Source organism: Prunus persica, chromosome G1, assembly GCF_000346465.2.
Source record: "Prunus persica cultivar Lovell chromosome G1, Prunus_persica_NCBIv2, whole genome shotgun sequence".
Lineage (NCBI taxonomy): Eukaryota > Viridiplantae > Streptophyta > Magnoliopsida > Rosales > Rosaceae > Prunus > Prunus persica.
In genome coordinates this window covers 15,289,177-15,310,129 of record NC_034009.1, presented here as the reverse complement: position 1 = coordinate 15,310,129, position 20,953 = coordinate 15,289,177, and the positions used below count along the sequence as shown (strand labels likewise).

Below are 20,953 nucleotides of genomic sequence, written 5' to 3'. Positions count from 1 at the left end.
GTGATGTTTGAATATTGTATATACAAAATATTCAATCCGTACATTAATTTCAAGTCAGAGTTTACACATCCTTCTTTAAATTCAAATAACTATATATATATATATATATATATATATACTAGTCATGCAGTAAACCAAATTTGAGTTCGAGCATATGCAGTAAACCAAAACTATATATATTTATATATATATATATATATATACTTACTCCCCACACAACACTCACCTGTATCATCTGTATGTATCAATAATTTCATTCCTTCCGCTTCTTTGATTTCTGTCTCATTTAGAAAGATGATCAGCTAAAGCCTGCATCACCTTAATCTGCGTGGAAAGGCATGTTATGTAGTGAGCAGTTTCCTCCAGCAAGCTGCACAAATCCATGGACTTGGCCCCAGGAACGAGCCGCCGAAGCTTTTTTGCTTGATCCACAGGAACCGATCCCTGTGATGATCTTGAGGCCTTTTTAGTCTTCCTTCTGATCACAACAATCCTTTTCTTCTTACGGTGCCTGCAGGCCCGGTTTCGAAGCTTAAAGAGAAGAGCCCTGCTCCAGTTCATCCTTGGCCCAACAGCATGAGCCATGGATAAATAAGCTGCTATCTTTATTCTTTGCCTGCGCTTTTGGATCAGTTTTTCCTCTGAAGACGACGATGAACTGGGCGGAGCATGGTTTCTGATTTGCAAGAGGGATCGAACAAATCTATGAGCAAACTTGGTTCTGCAGGATTTGATGTTTAAGGTGACACCGGTTGTAGTTATATTAGTCATGGTCAGGAGATACAATTTTAGGGTTTTTTTCATGGAAGGTGAGCTGAGGAGCGCTCTCTCTCTCTCTCTCTCTCTCTCTCTCTCTCTCTCTCTCTCTCTCTGTGTATATATATATATTGGTGGTGGTGGTGGTGGTGGGGGATCTAAATCCTATAAGTGACAATATGTAGCTCTGACAGAAATGACTTTATGGGATTAAGGAAAGAAAGATAGGCAATGGCCAATTGGAGGGCCTCTTGCTTGCTTTGCAATGACAAAAGGCATAAGCTTTGATGAGCTCTGAGAGTCTAATTAGCACACAGATTAGGGGAAATGGAAGGATGGTGAAGAAAGAGGGAAAAGTTTAGGCTTACATGAGTGGTGGGTTGAAGAACTTTATTAACTTTTTGTTTTGTTTTAATTATCTTTATTATAAAGGCATGACATGTGTCTATATCCACTAGGGTGCGTGTGAATCACGCAAGCTACAAAAGGGTGAGATGGAATGTTCCTAATCCTATAATTTTCAAAAGGAAAAAATAAACACTCTTTAGACTACCTATAATAATTATTTTTATTTTTATTTAAATAAAAAAAGATAACAAACTTGTTTCGGACTAAATCAAGTTCATACTATAGTTGAGATGTGGCTCGGGATTTCCAATTTAAATAAGTTAGTTTTCTAACCGGTTTCACAACGAAGATAGGCTTCTGGTTATTCCGATGACCAAATCATCATGTCTAAAGCTTGCTCGTTTAATCCTTTGCGCCAATGTCTGCCTTCATTCAGTTTGTACTTTGTTTTAATAATATACTATCATTTTTTAACATCCTAATGGCATGTTTATTAATCCGTAATCGGATTAGGAGGAATTGAAATGAAGATGAATTGAATTGGGAAGAAGTTGGATTGAGGAGAATTAGATTCCGGATTCCAATTGAAGTTGTTTACTAAACCATATGGATTGAGAAGAGTTAGATTTCGGATTCCTTTGAAGTTGTTTACTAAACCATATGGTGTGGGGGTTAAGAGTGTTGCTAATTACTAAAATATCCTCGTTGGTGGTTTAAAGTAGATGACAAATTTGGAGTTTTAAAAATTGTGTGAGGATATAATAGGTAAAATAAATAAATTCCTAATCAGTTAGTATTCAGGAATTAGAATATCACCTCTCACCTAATAATTGAATTCTTCTAAGATTAGGAATTGAATTCGTAATTTTGCATGAGCCCCACATACTTTTTAATTTTTTGATGTGAAATAAACACAGGAATCATCCATAGACGAAATTCAATTCCTGATTAATAAACACACTATAAGTGAAGAAATTATTTTATAAAAATTTTGTCTAAAAAAGAGAGGCTATTGTATAAAGAAGGGCATATTTGTAAAATAAGCGAGTGAATGAGTCGCGTCGGATTTTCGGTGCTATATATGGTTTTGCCCATTTCTGTTTGTAGGTGTCAATTTGAAGGAATAGGAGGTTGGAGAAGTGCGGTTGTGGACCCACCGAAGGGCCAACCACCACATGATAGCACATGGCTCACTTACCCACTTGTCTAATGAGAGAACCTTCCTTTCTTTTTCTCTAATCTAATCTTCATTACTTGCTTATCAATTAATGCTTTTGTGTTTGTGTTACATTTAATCTTTTCCTTAAATCCGATGTCGGCAGCCTCTGCTTCTTGTCTAGAACACAATTCACAAAAGTTGTTTTTTCTTTTCGTTTCTTTCATCCTACATCAATGTTTGGTGACTTCTTGATCAGTTTAAATTAATGACACCCAACTTTCCAAGTGAAGTCTCAAATTGTGACAAAACTCAATGTTTGATGAACAAGAATCGACCGACTGATCAAGTGTTGGAAATATGAGAAGTTCTAATCATGATATAGTGCCAATCAATTTTAATGTGCTTTGTTTGTTCATGGAACATGTTCTTCGTCGAACCACGTTCCCCCATTCGTTCGGAACCAGGAGAGAGAGACATGCAGACATGCAGACATCTTCATCAACATGCCATAATGTCAAATTGATGGAGATGTGCTATCCTTGGATGGAGGCAATGGTACGGAGGAGACGAATGGTGAGAAAATGATGGAGAAAAGCACACTGGTTATGAGAAAATGATAATAGGAGAGAAAAATTGGTGAATAGACAAATAATGATACACCAACGTTAAGTTAAGGAAAGAAAAGAAATTGAAATTGGATTAACATGGCTAATTAAAAATAAACATGAACAAGGAGTCTTTATTTTTTAACATTGTGGGTTTGCAGGCCCAAATCACTAAGACCCCACAATCCTAGGCCAATCTACACCAGCCCTAATCACCATACAATTCTACTACAATCAATAAGTAACCAAACCTTTTGTTGGGTTGCCCTTTTGTTTCACACCACAGCAAACAAAATACAAATAGGAGCTTATATTAATGCACAATTCACCTGAGAGTAGTGATTGTCACTCCTAATAATTTAGCTTCGGCACTCCAAACTGAATATTTTATCCTTTTTGTACCGTCGCAATGGTGATGCCAGAAGCCGAACGAGGAGTGCCAAAATCGCTACCCTTCAGCTAATCAATCCTGAATCGAAAGACACGCCGGTGGAAGGCAACCAAAGGTTCCCAGAAATGAAACCACCAACAGTAAAACCTTGAGCTACAGTTGTTGTAATTGAAGCATGGTATCCAGGCCACTGAACCCTACCTGAAGTTGAAGCCCCAGGCCCAAAATTCAAGTACTCACCATAATACAAAGTCGTTAGGCCAAACCCACCTGCCCAAGGAGACCACCCAGCTCTATTTATTGACTCATCCAAATAAGACTGCATAACAACTGTTCTAGAATACTGCTTCCATGGCCTCCCAAGATATGTCTCATAATTGGATTTGACTGGAGCAAGATCTGATGCAGCTGATATTTTGCAGTTATGGATTGAAATGCCTGTGTTTTGATCTGGGCTGCTTCTGCCTTGTGCTGTGACGAAGTTTTTGTGGCCAGATGATGCAGGCTTTCTTGCAAATATGTTGCAGTTTTGGAAAACCACAGCTGAGTTTCCGAATATGAAATCGACAGTTCCATAGATTTGGGTTTCTCTGTAGAACTGGCGCTTGGAGTGAGTGTAGAGGGTGTCTTGGTAGCCAACTATGGAGCATCTGAAGATCACTGACTTGTCTGCACCAACTCGAAGAGCAACAGCTTGTTGCTTTGCAGGGCCGGCGCTATTCACAATTGTTATGTCGCGTGCTATAAATCCGTCACCCATAGCAGCTGAAATTCACATTTGTATGTCATTAATTTGAAGTACAACATGTCCAAATTTATCATCATTTTTGTCTCTCACATTTGAGGAATATAAATATTTAAGGAGCAAATTGTTTGATAGTTAGAGGTAAATCCATTTCAATACGCAGCAGATAAACTACTTGAGTGTAGTAAAATTTATTTGCCAAAAAGGTATGTAGTAAATAAATTGAAAAGGTCAAATAAGAGTATATTTTGTTGTCATATCATAGCAAAGAACGAAAATCCTAATAAAGTTGTTACTATATGGACCATATTTACTGACCACGATATTAACTACCTCTCTAATACAGGTGAGTCTCACATACACTAACGGGATCTACCTCTATTAAAGAGATAGTCAACTATATCTTTAATAAATATAGTACAAATAGCATTATTAATTAGTAATTAGTTTAACAGTATTAATTCATTTAAGCCATATCCACCAAATCATCTTTAATTTATGAAATTTATTCGTTTTATATGAAGTAGCAATACCAACACCTTTTTTTATATGATTTTAATTACTTTTTTGGTTTGTTATTTTTCTCATCAACCCACTTTATATTTCGCCCACCTCTCATAAAAACTTTTAAAGAAAGAATACCATACTCAACCTATTGATGGAGAGATAATTCCTAAAATACCCCTAATTAAAGAGGAGGGAAATTCATATATAAATTCTTACCCACAGTGGCAGACTGGTAAGTTGTCCAACCAGCTTCCGAACTCCTACTGCCCACAATAATGGTCTTCCCCAATCCATCACCAATTAACATAACGTTCTTCTGTTTGGTGGGTATTTTTATGTATTCATAATAAGTCCCAGCTTTTACGTGAATTACAGATCTGCCTCCAGTAGTACCACTCTCCTCCAATGAGGCCACCAGTCCAAGTGCCTCACCAATGCTTTTGTGCGTGCCACTCCCATCCAAAGCCACCACGGCATGTGCTTCCAATTCATCCACAGAACCTTCTAGAAGCTTCCTCTCCGTGCCTGAGACCCATGTCGGAAAATCATCCGACAACAGCCTCCGGCCGCCGACAACATTCGGCCTAGGGTTTGTGTTTTTAGTTCTACTAGTCATCATGAAAAGTGATAGGGAGTTGCTTATGAATTGGCTCAAGTTCTTAGCTGAAGTCTCCATGAGGCCCTTGTCTACCTTAGAGTTGTCATTCTCAAGGCTCTCTAGACAAGTTTCTTGATTGGTAAGAGCAGCACTGAGCCAGGTTTGGACATCATCGTCAACATGGCCATAGGTGCTGCTCTTAGTACTTTTGTCGTGCTTGCGTATGACATTATCGAGTGAATCGATACTGTCCTCGAGCAGCTCAAGGCAGTCGTTGATGCCACCAAGCAAGTGGGGTTGGTGAGCATTTTGACGATGGGAAATGGCGAAGTTATAGGCAAGGGCTCGAGCCAAATGAGCCTTACTTATGCTGAATTCGACTGAGTGGACAAAGAGATTTTCAAGGGTTTGAGGGGCTTCTTTATAAGTAGTACTTGTTTTGGATGATGAGGAGATGAAAATAGATTCACAAGCTGCTTGGTGAGGAGTTTTTTTGCAAAACGATAGAATATTATTGTTGGCTTCTTTGGAGGGTCCTCCTCTAGAGAATTTGGAGAAATGGGATGGTGAAGAAGCTTGGTTAGCTTCTGCTAATAAGCTTGACAAGGATAAAATTTCTATGGTCAAGAACAAAGGTAGAAAGAGAGTGTGTGCTTTGCTTCTGTGTCCTCCATGGGAGGAAAGTATAGCCAACATGCTAAACAGAGAGAGAAAGACACAGAACAGAGAATAAAGAGAAGGGATCTAGAGAGAGAGAGGGGTACATGAGCTAGCACTTAGCTTGATTACTTGTGTATATAAGGGCCTCAGCTTTCATGTCACCTTATGACTTTTAAGGGAATAAAGGGAGCTTTGGCTGTTATAACAGAGTGATATATGTCATTATACTGCCAACATTATTGCACTCATCACTTCCAATATTTGTTTAAAGGCAACCTTATCTTAAATTTGGGTCACCAGGTACAAGGTGGGAGCCCGTTAATTATAGATAATAGACTAATTTATGTGTGTATTAGTTTCATTTACATTTGTGACGACTATTTTTGGCCAAATTTAATGAGAACTTATATTTTATTATAACCGTGTAATAGAAGAGGCCACAACCATAATGTAGGGACAGGGACGGACATTTACCTTATGTGAAGGCATTACGTGTGAATTGAAGGAGTGTTATATGGGTAGGCTCGGGTGGGTTGTATTAGAGATTTTAGGCCGAACCCCCCAATCCCCCCCAACATGGGCTATACGTACTGAGGAACCGTCCTTATATAAGAGAGATCAAACGCAAATACAAACAGAATACACTACTTTAATCAACTGATCTAATGTTCGCATTTATCAAGTATTTCTAGTTTACACTAATTGATTACTTGGTTACACGATAAGGAATTAAAACCATATGCATAATGTTGGCACAGGACCCGAGACCAAAGCAGAATGTGCAGGCTGGCAGGATGCCAGCTGCCTAGATTTCCTATCACTACTACGTCCAGTCGTTGTTAGATCCATGCATAAGAAATTATTAAAAATAATAATCATGATTGATAAGGAAAGCTAACCAAACTGTTTTGCCCAAAGTTAAGTCGTAGAAGCGAAATTTTCCACTGGCCCAACCAACTTTATGGCTTTTCTAAAGAGAGAAGCATATGTCTTTTCCCATTGTCATCTTTTGATGTTCTCTTCAGTTTGCATACTCAAAGCCGAACCCAAAAATAATAATAATAATAATTAATTAAGAAGTCTTTGAAGCATCTTCTAAGTTGGCGTTCTTGCAATAATTTTAAAGTGTCAAGATGACGTGGCATGCTGACGTAGCGTTGCAATTGCGCACACACAAATTATAGACCTTTTTTTTTTTTTTTCAAATAATTTTCAAATAATGTTGTGTTATTGTCACACTCACGTTACAAATTATAATGTTCTCACTCTCACACTTTTGTTTTTTATCCGTCGTGATATTAGGAAATCCCCTATTGTCTTTAGATTTTAGGTCTTTAAATAATTCGTTAATTGGTAGTGCTACGTAAATCTAATTTTGTGATTTGTGTATAATTTGAGGCATACTTGAAATTTGCAAAAATGAATTTGGATCTTCTTTTTTTTCATGCATATTGAATTGCACGAAGACTTTTTAAGATAAAAAGATTGAAATAATCTATGGTGAGTTAAAAGAAATAAGTTTGAAGTTGAGAGCTTTAAGAATGAGTTGGTTTGGTATACTTCCAAGCTCTACTTCCAAAAGGAGAGAGCTTTAGACATTGAAAAGTCAATGGATCAAATCAAGCTTTATATATATATATATATATATATATATATATTCTCTCATTTAGATGTCCGCATGTTATTATCACGTAAATGTCATTGTAAATTGAGAGAAAACCTGAAAGGAGTAATAGAAAATATATGACATTCGCACGATAATAATGTCCAGACGTCCAAATAGAAGAATTTATATATATGAATTATCGAGATATAGATCACAAAAGTAATAAAATTTTATTTTCCGAAAAATGTTTATGTGTGTTTGGGCGTGCCATATAAGAATCCTTGCTGGTTAAGTAATCACTAATCAGTGCACACTATTATTGGTAGCAAAGCAGACCTTCACAATTATTAAGTTATAGCCAACAAAATGGCAGATGAATTCAAAGCAGTCTCTTCAATTAATTCTTCTCAAATCTTAATGTCTGGTGCAAAGTTGCATTCGAAAAGAAGAGCTACCCTTCGTAATGAGGTGTTATGCCGCTGCGGACTATATTATTATTTCTTCTTTCATTATAAACCATATATTGTTCTTCTACTTATTAATCACTTTCCTGATTGGGAAATTTACAGTAAGCTACAATGACCAGAAATTTAAATATAAATTATACTCTCCTTTAGGATATTCCTATCGTTTCCAGGCGAGCTAGAATTGTCAGGGTTGAGAAGTCCAAATATAAAATGTAAATTTAAAACTTAAAAAAAAATTCCCAAAATTTCATATCAAAGCTAAGCACTCTCTCCCACCTGTTTGTACATGTGAATGTAGTTGGAAAGGAAAATATATGCATATATATATATATATATATATATATGTGGTTATACTTTATGCATATATATATATATATATATGAGGGTTCGACATTATTCTCTAGATTACTTTAAACCATAAAAGTAATGTGATTCCTTAAGGAAGAAGGAATTCATAGTTGGGATATAGCCCAATCTAGCTAGAGCTACCTGATGCATTACTGATAGATCAAACACACATAATGTTTCATTAAGAAATAAGTGTATACAATGGTTCCATGGACAGTTGAGAAACTTGAAAGCAGATTTGGATAAAACCCTCAAATGCTTTAGGTTGGTTAATTGCATAACAAAAAAATTGGTAAAGATTGTAATTATCTAACAAAAACCATTAAGAGCATTTCCAGCAGTTTGCCCCTTGCCATGGCAAGAGGAGCCCTAGGGCAGCTACTATTCACGTGAATAGTGGCTGCCCTAGAGCTCCCCCCCAGCAAAGTGTGTTTTCAGCAGTTGCCCATTGTCATGGCAAATACTATTCATTTTTTTGTTTTTTTACAACTTTTTTTACTTAAACAATTAATTTGGATAATATTTTCGGATAAGATTTTTGGGTTCCTATGTGTCAATACTATTCATATCGGATAATATTTTCGGATAAGATTTTATTTTATTAGTTGTATTGGTTGGTATTTATAGAAAAAAAAAGTATGAGGATTTGGTGTTAAAAGTGAAGAGTATTGGTTGGATAGGCGGACCCACAAATTTTGTAGCGAAGGTGCAATATTGACCAAGTATGAAAAATGGTTTTTCGAAATAATCATTTTCTCAAGATAATTTTTGGCAGCTTTTATTCCTTACACATCAAATAAGAAAATTTGATTTTATGGGATTTTAATATGAAATATATATTGACTTAATGGGCCATCATTTTTAGCCTAAATCGTATTTTGCATCAAAACTGATTTTTCATATTTTAATTTGGTGGGAATTTAATTTTCTAGTATTTTTATTTGAATCCAAATGAGGGGTACTTCCTTATTTACATTGTAAACTTAAGTAAATGGAGTAATATAAAAATAAATGAAAGTAAAAGGACAAAGACATTTACTTAAATGTTGAAAATGGAAATAAGGTATAGAGAAGAAAAAAAAAATCATTAATTTTTTTGGTATTTTTTTAAAAAAATTTCTTTATTTTTTTATTTTTTTATTGCACAAAAATTGGCTATCGTTGGATTGCTGGAAAAAATCTAATCGGAGAGCCCAGCACGCTGACGTCAGCCTTGCCCTCGGGCCAGCCCAGTCTGCTGGGTCCCACCATCTGCCCGGGCTTGCTTTTGTTGTTGGAAACCACTTTTTGGCCCAAACCCCCTAGCCTGAGTCCAGCCTTAACTGCTGGAAATGCTCTAACTATACCAAAAAAACCAACACAAAAACCTTTATATATAAAAGCTTCTATTAAGGAATCCCTCAAATAAGTTATTTGAGTGACGCCCTTGTAGGGCCCACTTCACATTGTATTTCACTAATCAAAACCGTCTATTTTATAAATATTCATTTAAAGATCATCTCTATAAAAAAAAATCACTTAAATACGATAACATTTTATCATTCAATTAAATTATTAAAATTCATGTACAACACCGTATTCATTGATTTTATTAATTTTAATTAATTGCCTTAATAATTTTTTATAAGGATATATGTGAAGAAAAAAAAATGATTTGGATATCGTTGAAATTTTTTTTTGTAGAGAACCATAAAGATGTGTCAACTCATTGCAATACAGCTATTCTAGAAAATTGACGGCAAAAGAGAATACTATTCAATCGAAAAGCATGATATTTTATACTAGGATTCTCCAACAGAAAAAGTTAGCATGACAGATGGAAGCGTATCAACACAACAGCTTAAAAGTGAGTAAAAATTAATTAAGAATTAGCACATGAGGTGACACCACAGCAGAATGTGGGCCAAATTCTCTCTTCCCTCCGATTACACCTGAATTCGATTGACGTAAGACACAATTTTAAAGCAATCTCATATAATACTCTCTTCGTTCTTCTTATTAACGAATGACTAAAAAAACAAATAATTAATAAGAAGTAAAGGAAAAAGAAGCTAGGAAAAATCCAACCCCTCTTTAAGATTGAAGAGATGCTTGGTTGTTAAACGAGTTGAGTGGAGGACAATTTGGTTAGTGGTGGTCATGAATCATGATCATGAGGCTGCTCAAATTGACTAATTAAGGGGGGTGGACCGTGGACCTGGAGGCATATGTGTACTTCAAAAGTCAAATCTGCATTGCATGGTTATAACAATATAGATCATGAAATGCATGGGGCCTTTCCAAAATTGAATTGCCAAGGGGGCAACGTCTATAGTGCACTAGGTGCACTGATGCGCTCAGATTTTTTTCTTACATTGGTTACCGGTTATACAAGTTGTCAAGTTTATACCTTTTATTAATATTTAATGCAATTACAATTGCATAATGATCATGCAATTATGGCCTCCTTGTTTGGTACTTGGCATATGATTTGACATTTTATTTTTCAATTGAGTTTATTTTATTTGACTCACAATGACATGCTTATAAATTTCACAATGACATTTGTTTACTTTTATAAATCTAAAGTTATCATTTTATATCTTTTTTTTTTATGAGAACCATTTTAGACTCTTTTTTTTTTCTTTTCTGATTTTGATATGTCACCTCTTTCATTATGAGTTGCTGGTTTTATTTATGTGAATTATAATGGCTAGTTGTGGTTAATTCCTCCGTATTTATTATGCTTAGTTTTTGAAAAACAATTGAGGTTAATAATTTTAATTTTTGTTTCTTTTATTTCATAGAATTGGTGAATGCGCATTAACATTTACTTGAGAGTTAGAAAGTCTTTATTTATCAAAAAATTTCACCTTGAGTTTTGTCTACGTAATTGGTTGCATATCCAATTGCATTTATAAAATCAATTTCTAAAATAAGAACTATATTAATTGTTGAACTCTATTTTACACAGTTGTACTTTTGTAGACATCCTACAAGTATTATAAATTTATATTTTTTTCCTAACATGGTCATAGATTTTATAGTACATTGTTAAGATTAAAAGTCAAGAAAAACAATTACAAAAGTAGAAAGTTTACAAGTTTTCTCGTAGATTACAAGATTTTTAGTTGTGTTTACAATTTTACTCCTCCAAGGTCCATTCTTACCTTGGTACTATGTGTCATTTTCTTTGTAAATTAGGGTATTACAATGTTATGGATTAGGGTGGACCATAATATTGTAACTAAGCTGCAAAGTCTCATAAATGAGAACCCAAATATTGTAACTTATAAAATTAAGGAAGTTTATAAGGTTATGGAGGCCTATGTATCATAGTGTAAATGTGGTCCTTAGTATTGTATACCCTTGTGTTTACAAGCCTAAGGACCAATTATACTCCTCCAAGGTCCACTTTCACCTTAACATTGTAATAGGAGTCCATTGCATTATAAATTAGGGTATTACAATATTAAGAGCAACTCCACCCATTTGCCCTTTTCCATGGCAAGAGAGAGGGGGGCTAGGGCAACCACAAGTCACCTGAATAGTGGTTGCCCTTGCAAAAAGCATTGTGTATTTCCACCCGTTGCCATAGCAAAGGGCAATGACTATTCTTTTTTTTTTTTCACAAATTTTTTTACCTCCATAATTAATTTGGATAATATTTTCGGGTTCCTACGTGTCAAGACTATTCATATCTCATAATCGGATAAAATTTTCAGATAAGATTTTTGGGTTCAAAATTCAAAATTCAGATAAATTTCAAATTTCAAATTTCGGATGAATTTCAACATTCAAATTTCAAATTTCAAATAAGATTTTCATCCTATAAAATCAAGCCACATGGCATCTCTATCTAGCCAAAATTTTCTATAAAATCAGAGGTTCAGCTCATAGTCCTCACACCACATCTTTCTATATTTTCATTTCTCAGAGTTTAGAATTCATACTCCATTCTCAATGGAAGACACGAGGAGATGCTTGGAGAGGCAAGAGCGAGAAACAAATGAGAGAAGCTGTAGACGAGCTAAAAGGAAAAGGTTGCGGAGATAAGAAGATCAACAAGTTGTCATAGCAATGGCTTTACTTGATGAAGAGAACCAAGGTCGCCGTCGTGGTTCACAAGTCGGCCGTAGCCCGAATGTGGATAGACATAGACATTCTCGGGGTAAGAATCTTTTGGAAGATTATTTTATCTCAACTTCTTTATACTCTAATGTTGATTTTCAAAGGCAATATAGAATGCAACCTCATTTGTTCAACAAAGTCATGCACGATATTTGCAATTATGATGCATACTTTGTTCAAAAGTGTGATGCTGTTGGGGTTTTGAGACTTCTTCCGGAGCAAAAACTTACAGCTGTTATACGAATGTTGGCGTATGGTTCATCTACTGATCAGGTGGATGAGATTGCCCGGATGGGAAAGTCCACTACGTTGGAGGCCTTGATAAGATTTTGTGATGTAGTGGAAACTCTATACACTAGGGACTACCTGCGCAGACCTACTCACATGGACCTCCAACGGGTTCTACAAAAAGCCGAAGCTCAAGGATTTTTAGGAATGATTGGTAGCATCGACTGCATGCACATGCAATGGAAGAATTGCCCAACTGCCTGGCAAAGAGATTACGGAAATAGAAAAGGCCAAAAAAGTATCATCCTTGAAGCTGTTGTTGGCTTCGATACATGGGTTTGGCATGCCTTTTTCGGAGTTGTCGGATCTCAAAATGACCTCAACGTGTAGAGTCAATCCCCGGTCTTCAATGATGTTTTCAGAGGTGAAGGCCCGAATATCACCTATCAAATCAACAATACAGTCTACCAGACGGGGTATTATCTAGCTGACGGGATCTACTCAAAGTGGACCACATTTGTCAAATCCATTCCGAATCCCCAATCCCAGAAGCAAAGATTATTGGCTTCCTATCAAGAAGGATACAGGAAAGATGTCGAAAGGTGTTTTGACATCCTCCAAGCTCGGTGGTTGATTATTCGAGATGCGGCGCGTATGTTTGATGAGGAGGTCCTGAGAAGCATTATGATGACTTGCATCATCCTCCATAATATGATTGTGGAGGATGAGTATGATTACGATGCTGCAGAGGTCTACGAATTGGATCCCATGAACATGGCCTTGACACGAATTTATGAAAGGCCCATGGGGCCATGTGGAGAACCATTGGAGCAAGATCCGTTGGTTAGGGATGGTCGTTTCATGACTCGTATGATATATCGATATACAGAGATGCAATCTTCGTATATTCATGAAGAGCATCAACTTAACTTGATGGAGCATCTATGGGCGGTGAAAGGCAATGACGGTGAATCATGGAGCATAGATGCTTTGGTTAGGTTTTATTTAGTTATGGTTTGGTTGTGTTGTTTTATTTATTTATTATGGTTTGGTTGTGGTTTGTTTTTATTATTGCGCTTTTGTTGTAGTTTTTTATTATTTTTTATTATGCTTTGGTTGTGGTTTTTCCTTTTAATTATGTTTTGTTTGATGTATGGAATATGTTGAATAAAAAGGTATTTTATTGAATGCTTTATTTATTAAATAAAGAAAGTCAATACAAGTCATTAAGAATTACTACTACTAAAATAAAATATATGAATTACAACAACTTTAATACAAAACATGAAAAATACAAATAAATAAAAGGTATGCCAACTAATTTAATGGTTTTGATCATTTAACCAATCTGTGTTGCTAGGTCCATCGTTACGGAAAAGTCTTCTTCTCATAACATCCCTTCTTTCTAGTTTCCAAAATTGTTTTGTTTCAAGGGACATATGGCTTGTATCCATAGCCATGATTTTCCGATCCGTCTTGTCAATATGTTGTTTGCGCAAATACTCCCTTTCTTGTACATATTCTACTTGAATTGCCATCTCATTCTCTTGGTGTTTCTTCTCAATTTCAATTCTTATGGCGCTCTGCCTTGCAATTTCCTCCAAAAATTTTGTTGTATTTTGGCTAGAATTACTCCCTTTCTTCGCCTTCGCAGCCTTTCGGCCAATAGGCCTCAACTCCTCTTCGATGGGTGAGTCTTGACTCATAAGGGAATCGAGAGGTGAATCCGATGTCGTTGAATTTAACATAAAGGCGGGACCCGCGGAAATAATTATGAAGTGTTTGCAATTTTTCACCACCTCCCAACATTCATGATGGTTGAAAGTTTTTTTGCTTTGCCCAATTGCATCAAACCACATCTGTGCTTGAATCATCTATTAACAACAACAAAAAATATAATGGAAATGCAAGAAATATTTAAAATATATTGGATACGCAAGTAACATAAAAAAATAAAAATAAAAAGACTTTTTATCACGAATGGTCCTTGAGGTTTACCAAATTATCACCTTTCGTCCTTAACCTTTTTTTGTAACACTAATGGTCTTTAAGGTTACACTATGCACATTAAAATGGTCCATGTTGTTAGTTTCCGTGAATCTTTCTATTAAAATACTGATGTGGCATATATATGGGCCCACACATCCAATAATATATTAATAAAATATTTAAAAGTATTTAAAAACTAAAACATAAAACAAAATTTAATAAAATAATATTAAAAGAATGAAAGAATGAAAGAATGAAAGAAAAATTGAACTCCCAAATCGCACAGATTTGAGAGAGAGAGAGAGAGAGAGAGAGAGAGAGAGAGAGGAAAAAAAAATTTACACGAACGACCAACTAGAGAATTGAAGAAGGTAATCACAAAAGCCAGCGCCACCCCCATCCTCTGAGCCCTGACACCCCACACCCATCCCTGCAGCACCTCCTTTCCGGCACTATTCTCTTTCTCTCTGTCTTACATCTGGGTTGGGTGTGCTCTCTATCTCAAGCCCCAGCCCCTCTCTCTCTCTTCCCTCGAAAAAGCACAGCCCCAGCCTCTCTCTCTCTCTCCTACCCGACACATCCCAACAGTGGATCTCCCCTTTCACCAAATCCATGGGTATCTTGATATGTATCTGAAATTTGAATTCGAGCCTTTTAATTTGAATAAAATTTCAAATTCTAGCTAATTGGTTTGTTAATACTGGACATTTGTTTTGAAATTTGCATTTTGAATTGTCCATCTTGGCATCTTGAAAAGTGATGTTGCTGCTCTTTTTTCTTGTCTTTGTTTTTGGTAATATTTGCTGCCCAATTTTAATCTCTGCTGAAGTTGGGTAAGTTGAAAATGAAAGCGGTAACTCGAGCGACTCAACTCGTGGTAATCTGGGCGAGGTGGAGTTTGGTTGTGTTGGAAAGGAGAACGGCGGTGGCGATAGGTTTGCTCTGGATCGGAAGGCTGTCAGTCGGAGGAAGGTAGGATCAGGGAGGGACCCAGGAATATGAACTAATAGGGTCATAGTGTAAAAGTTCAATTTTGTTTTTAAAGATTAAAGCTTGGTAGGGAGAGGGTTAAAGGTTCGTGGGTGGGTAGATATTGGGGATTTAGGTTTAGGAAATGGGGGTTTTGGAGTTTTGAGAGGGGTCTGTTCTGTTTGGTTGAAGAGAAAGGTCTGTTTCAACTACAAGCAGTTCTAATTTTTTTTTTTCGAAGACCTGGACCAAAACGAAGTCGTTTTGGCCAGGTCTTTTTTTTAAAAAAAATTCGTTGCTCCTGGTCCAAAACGGCGCCGTTTTGGTGCCCGCGCATTTAGAAAAAAAAATTCGCTGGGTTCAAAATGACGACGTTTTGGATCCAGCGCGTTTTTAAAAAAATTCGCTGGGCTGGTCCAAAACGACGCCGTTTTGGCCAGCCGGGTTTTTAAAAAAAATTAGGAGCTGACCCAAAACGACGCCGTTTTGGTCAGCTTCTTTTAAAAAATAAAACTGAACCCCTGTTCAGCTTCTTCTTCCTCAGATTTGCAGCTCCTCCTTCAGCTATTCATGGGGTTACACACAGGTTCAAAGGGACCTTCTACCTTACGTTCATAGAGTCCATAGGGTCGTTTGACCCCATTGACCCCATTGTGGGTCCGTCCCTGAGTAGGATGGGGGTTGGCTGGGTGGGATCATGGGAGGTGGCTGGTGGTAGAACTAGCAGCTCATTTGTTTTGTTTTGTTTTTTTTTTTTTCAAAGTGTTTATATTTATTTTCAAAAAATTTTTATTTTTATTTTTAATATAATATACACCTTTTATTTAAAGCCACATGACTCTTTTCTATTGGATGGGTGGGTTCATATATGTGTCACGTCAACATTTTAACAGAAAATTTGACGGAAGCTAAGAGAAGGACCATTTTGATGTGCACAGAATAACCTTAAGGATCATTAGTGTCCCGAAAAAAGGTGAAGGACGAAAGGCGATAATTTTGCAAACCTCGGGGACCATTGGTGATAAAAAGCCAAAAAAATAATAATGAAAATGCAACAAATATTAACAAAATATTATTTATGCAAGAAATATTAAGAAACAATTGGAAATGCAAGAAATATTAACAAAATATAGAAAATGCAAGAAATATTAACAAAATATTGAAAATGCAAGAAACATTAAAAATATATATATTAGGACATTAAACTTAATAAAACGAAAATTACAAAATATTTACCTCGTTACTAAGATTTTCCCCGCTTCTATGGTTGTCCCTCGCTTTTGCCAAGGCATCCCTCCATTTTCCCAACTTGTTGTTGAGAATTTTCCACCTACTAGACAATGCCATGTCCGTATGAGTCGACCCCGGAATTCTTTCACAAAATTCGGCATGAATTTTTTTCCACATACGATAAAATTTCATCTCATTGCCTGACAAGGGACAATGACTAATTTGGACCCAAGACTCAGACAAGAAAACATCTTCCATAGTGCTTCACGCCCCTCCGGTTTCAATAGAAGAAGCCATAAAGATAAGAAATAAAAATACAATTTGAAAGAGAATAAAATGTTGAGTAAAGAGTGAATAATAGTAGAAGTAAAAAAAAATGTATGAGGATTGGTGTTGAAAGTGAAGGGTATTAATAGGTATTTATAGAAAAAAAAAATTCAGAATTTTTTGGTATTTTTTAAAAAAGAAATTCGAATTTTTTCATAATTTTATTACCAAAAAAAGGCCAGCCGTTGGATTGGAGGAGGAGAAGCAGATCGGAGCGCCCAGGCGAAGCCACGTGTCTTCTAGTCGTTGGAAACGCTTAGGGCTGACGTCAGCGCACGTGAGTTCAAATTTTTTTTACCGTTGGCACGTGCATCATCCTCCCCTTGGGCAAGACTTGCCTTCGGGCTAGCCCGTCTTCGTGGGTCCCACAGCCAACCTAAGCAAAAGTGGCTCGCTGGAATTGGGTTTTTCACACACACCACCGCCCCCCCCCCCCCCCAGCCTCCAGATTTTGCTCCCCCATGGAATCCCTCTAAGGGTTAGGAAGGACCTTAACGTTTTAATGGAGGTGCATATTCTTGATGACAATGCAATCGACAAACAGACAATATGTAATTGCCATTTACTTTGCAAATGTCGACCGACTGATTGGCAATTGCCAAATGACCTCTGAACGTTCCATAACATTGTAACGTTTATCCTTAATCTTGTAGATTACAAGATCCAAGTTTGAATTTACAAGATTTTGCATTACAACTTTAAGGTTCACTTGTAAAACCAAGGATTTAGAACATTAAGGACTCATGTTACAGCGTTTGGGACATGGGAATTCCCAAACCTTATAAAGTTTATCCATAATATTGTAAAACAAGGGGTTTTGGAAGATTAATGAGTCATATTGCAGTGTTTAGGGCATGAGAGTTTCATACCATTGTAAAGTTTATCCATAATGTTGTAAAAACAAGGATTTACAATATTAAGGAGTCATGTTGCAATGTTTGGCACATTATGGTTCTATAACATTGTAAAGTCTATCCTTAATCTTGTAGATTACAAGATTTGGGTTCGAATTTACTAGAGTCTGTATTGTGGTTACCACGTTAAGGTTCACTTTAATGCACAATATTGTAATAGCCTAATTTACAATGGAAAGGATATCTATTAAAATATTAAGGTTTGGTTGGACCTTCAACAAGCAAAATTGTTCCTTATTCTTGTAAATCATAAGTTTACAAGGATATGGATCCACAATACAAGGATTTGGTAATGATGGACCTTACCAATGTAAAATGGGTCCTTATTCTAGTAAACAATTTTGTTACAAGTTTAAGCACCAAGGGTACCATAATGTCGTAAAAGGGCTCCTTATTCTTGTAAAAACAAGGATTTACAAAATTAAGGACTCATTTTATCATAGTTGGGGCATGTGAGGTCCATAACATTGTAAAATTGATCCCTAATCTTGTAAAAACAATGGTTTACGACATTCAGGAATACTTTTTGGGACATAAGAGTTCCATAACGTTGTAAAGTTTATCTCTAATATTGTAAAAACAAGGACTTACAACTTTAAGCACTTAGGTTATAGTGTTTTGGACTTAAGCATTCCATAATATTGTAAAGTTTTATCTCTAATCTTGTAAAAATATGGGTTTACAACATCAATGACTCATATTATAGTGTTGGGCACATAAGTGTTCCATAACATTGTAAAGTTTATCCTTAATCTTGTAGATTACAAGATTCGGGTTCAAATTGACGAGATTTGGCATCATTATTATAACGTTAAGGTTTAATTTGATCGATAATATTGTAATAGTCTAATTTACAATAAAAAGGATCTCAATTACAATATTCATGAGAAAGACTGCTGGTTCTGCTGGCAAATCCGTGATGGGCTCCGGTGAATGGGCCCATCACGAGAAATGACAATATTATGCTGGAATGTTCGTGGTCTGGGTAATCCACGAACATTTCGTGCTCTGAAGTACTTACTCAGAGACAAAAAGACCGATGTCATCTTCTTATCAGAAACCAAGAAGACGATACAACAAATGGCAGGTGTTAGTGCACAACTAGGAGCAATGGGTCATTTTAGTGTGAGTCGAAATAGTCGTGCTGGTGGATTGGCGTTATTGTGGCAGCACGGGGTGAAGGTTTCTATTCGATCCATTTCATCAGGGCATATTGATGTCATGATCGAGGGTGTGGCACAAACTTGTTTCCATTTTACGGGTTTTTATGGTAACCCAGAACTTGCATCGCGGAAATACTCTTGGGAATAGTTACGTCGTTTGGCATATGGGTATTCGGGTCCATGGGTAGTGGGAGGTGATTTTAATGAAGTACTGGAGCTTAATGAGTATTTGGGTAGACTATATAGACCAACGTCACTGATGGAATAAAAGAATGATATTATTGGTGGTGGGTACGGTTATGTGGAAGTAATAATGGGTAAGAGGAGAAACTTGTTCTCTTGTGATAATCAAAAGCAGAAAGTAGTGGGAAAAGTAGTGGGACACTATTCTAGATATGATAATGTTCCTTCCTTGATTGATGCAAATGAAGAGAAAAGGGTGGCTTTATATAATAGCCACTACCCACCTAACACATTAAAAATACAACTAACACCAAACATAGTTAATTCAACTAACTTCTACCACACCATTAATTTAACACACAACTACTAACAAACTGCCAAATATTTCAAAGTTACCAGCCGACTATTAATGAAGTCTAGATTACTTTAACATCCCCCCTTAAGCTAGACTTCATTTACGCCAATTAATTTTCTCATCTTGATGAGCAGCTCCTTCTTCAACGGTTTGGTGAACAAATCTGCCAGCTGATCTTGGGACTTGCAATACAGAACCTCAACTTCTTTATCTTTGATTAGCTCTCTGATGAAATGGAACTTGATCATGATATGCTTACTCTTGCTGTGAAACATTGGATTTTTGGAAAGACAAATAGCTGATTTGTTGTCGCAGAACAGCTTTGTAGGTCCTTCTTGAACTTGACCCATCTCTTCTAAAATACTTTTCAGCCACCTAGCTTGACAACCTTGAGAGTTCTTCTTGGTGTAAAGAGTATGCTCATATGGGCATTTGTGAAACCCATACTCTTGGAAGAATGCATCAATCCGACTGTACCAAGCTCTTGGAGCTTGTTTCAAACCATATAAAGCCTTCTTCAATCTACACACTTTTGTTTCTTCATTTCCCTGCACATAACCTGGAGGTTGAGCAACATACACTTCTTCTTCCAAAAAACCTTGCAAGAACGCTGATTTAACGTCCATTTGAAATACTTTCCAACAATTTTGGGCAGCAAGAGCTAACACCATTCGGATGGTGTCAAAGCGTGCAACTGGAGCAAAAACTTCATTGTAATCAATTCCATAATTTTGCTTGTAGCCTTTAGCTACCAAGCGAGCTTTGTATTTCTCAACTTCTCCTTGAGCATTCAGCTTGGTCTTATAAACCCATTCTACTCCTATAGGCTTCTTTCCTTGAGGAAGATCAACCAGCTTCCATGTGTCATTTTTCTTAATGGAATCAATTTCTTGATCCATAGCCTTCACCCATTTTTTATCCTTTGAAGCCTCTTCAAACATAATTGGGTCTGCATCTACAAATAGAGCAAAATTTGTGCCACCATTAGTGATCAAAACATAATCACTAGATGGGTACCTTGTGGATGGTTGATGAGCTCTTGTTGATCTCCTTTGTCCTCTGCAAATTTCTTCTTCCTCACTGCTATCACCAGAAGAAGTTGATGATGACCCTTGTGATGAATATTCCTGTGATGATGGAGTTGTTGGTGGAGTTAAATCTGGATTTTCAAGGCCAATGTCCAACAGTATTGGACTTTGATTTTCAGCTTCACTCCAATTCCATGCTTCTTCTTCATTGAACTTGACATCACGACTAACAATAATCTTGTTAGTCAATGGATTAAACAACTTATA

The 20,953-nt window shown here is 36.4% G+C and overlaps 2 protein-coding genes across 2 annotated transcripts; both read right to left on the bottom strand.

The window, feature by feature from the left end:
• LOC18788870 (transcription factor IBH1) lies at positions 283-771 on the bottom strand. Its single transcript, XM_007225889.2, has one exon. It carries the CDS (start codon positions 769-771, stop codon positions 283-285), a length of 489 nt encoding a protein of 162 aa, XP_007225951.2.
• On the bottom strand, positions 2,943-5,905 carry LOC18788259 (probable pectinesterase/pectinesterase inhibitor 35). The gene is made up of 2 exons (XM_020558966.1): positions 4,728-5,905; positions 2,943-4,024 (listed from the first exon to the last, which is right to left on the bottom strand). Exons 1-2 carry the CDS (start codon positions 5,803-5,805, stop codon positions 3,324-3,326), a joined length of 1,779 nt encoding a protein of 592 aa, XP_020414555.1. The 5' UTR covers positions 5,806-5,905; the 3' UTR covers positions 2,943-3,323.

Coding starts and splice junctions, on each gene's coding strand:
- LOC18788870 (XM_007225889.2), bottom strand. CDS start 771: ATGACTAATATAACTACAACCGGTGTCACCTTAAACATCAAATCCTGC.
- LOC18788259 (XM_020558966.1), bottom strand. CDS start 5,805: ATGTTGGCTATACTTTCCTCCCATGGAGGACACAGAAGCAAAGCACAC. Junction 4,025..4,727: donor TTACCAGTCTGCCACTGTGG/GTAAGAATTTAT, acceptor TGTGAATTTCAG/CTGCTATGGGTGACGGATTT.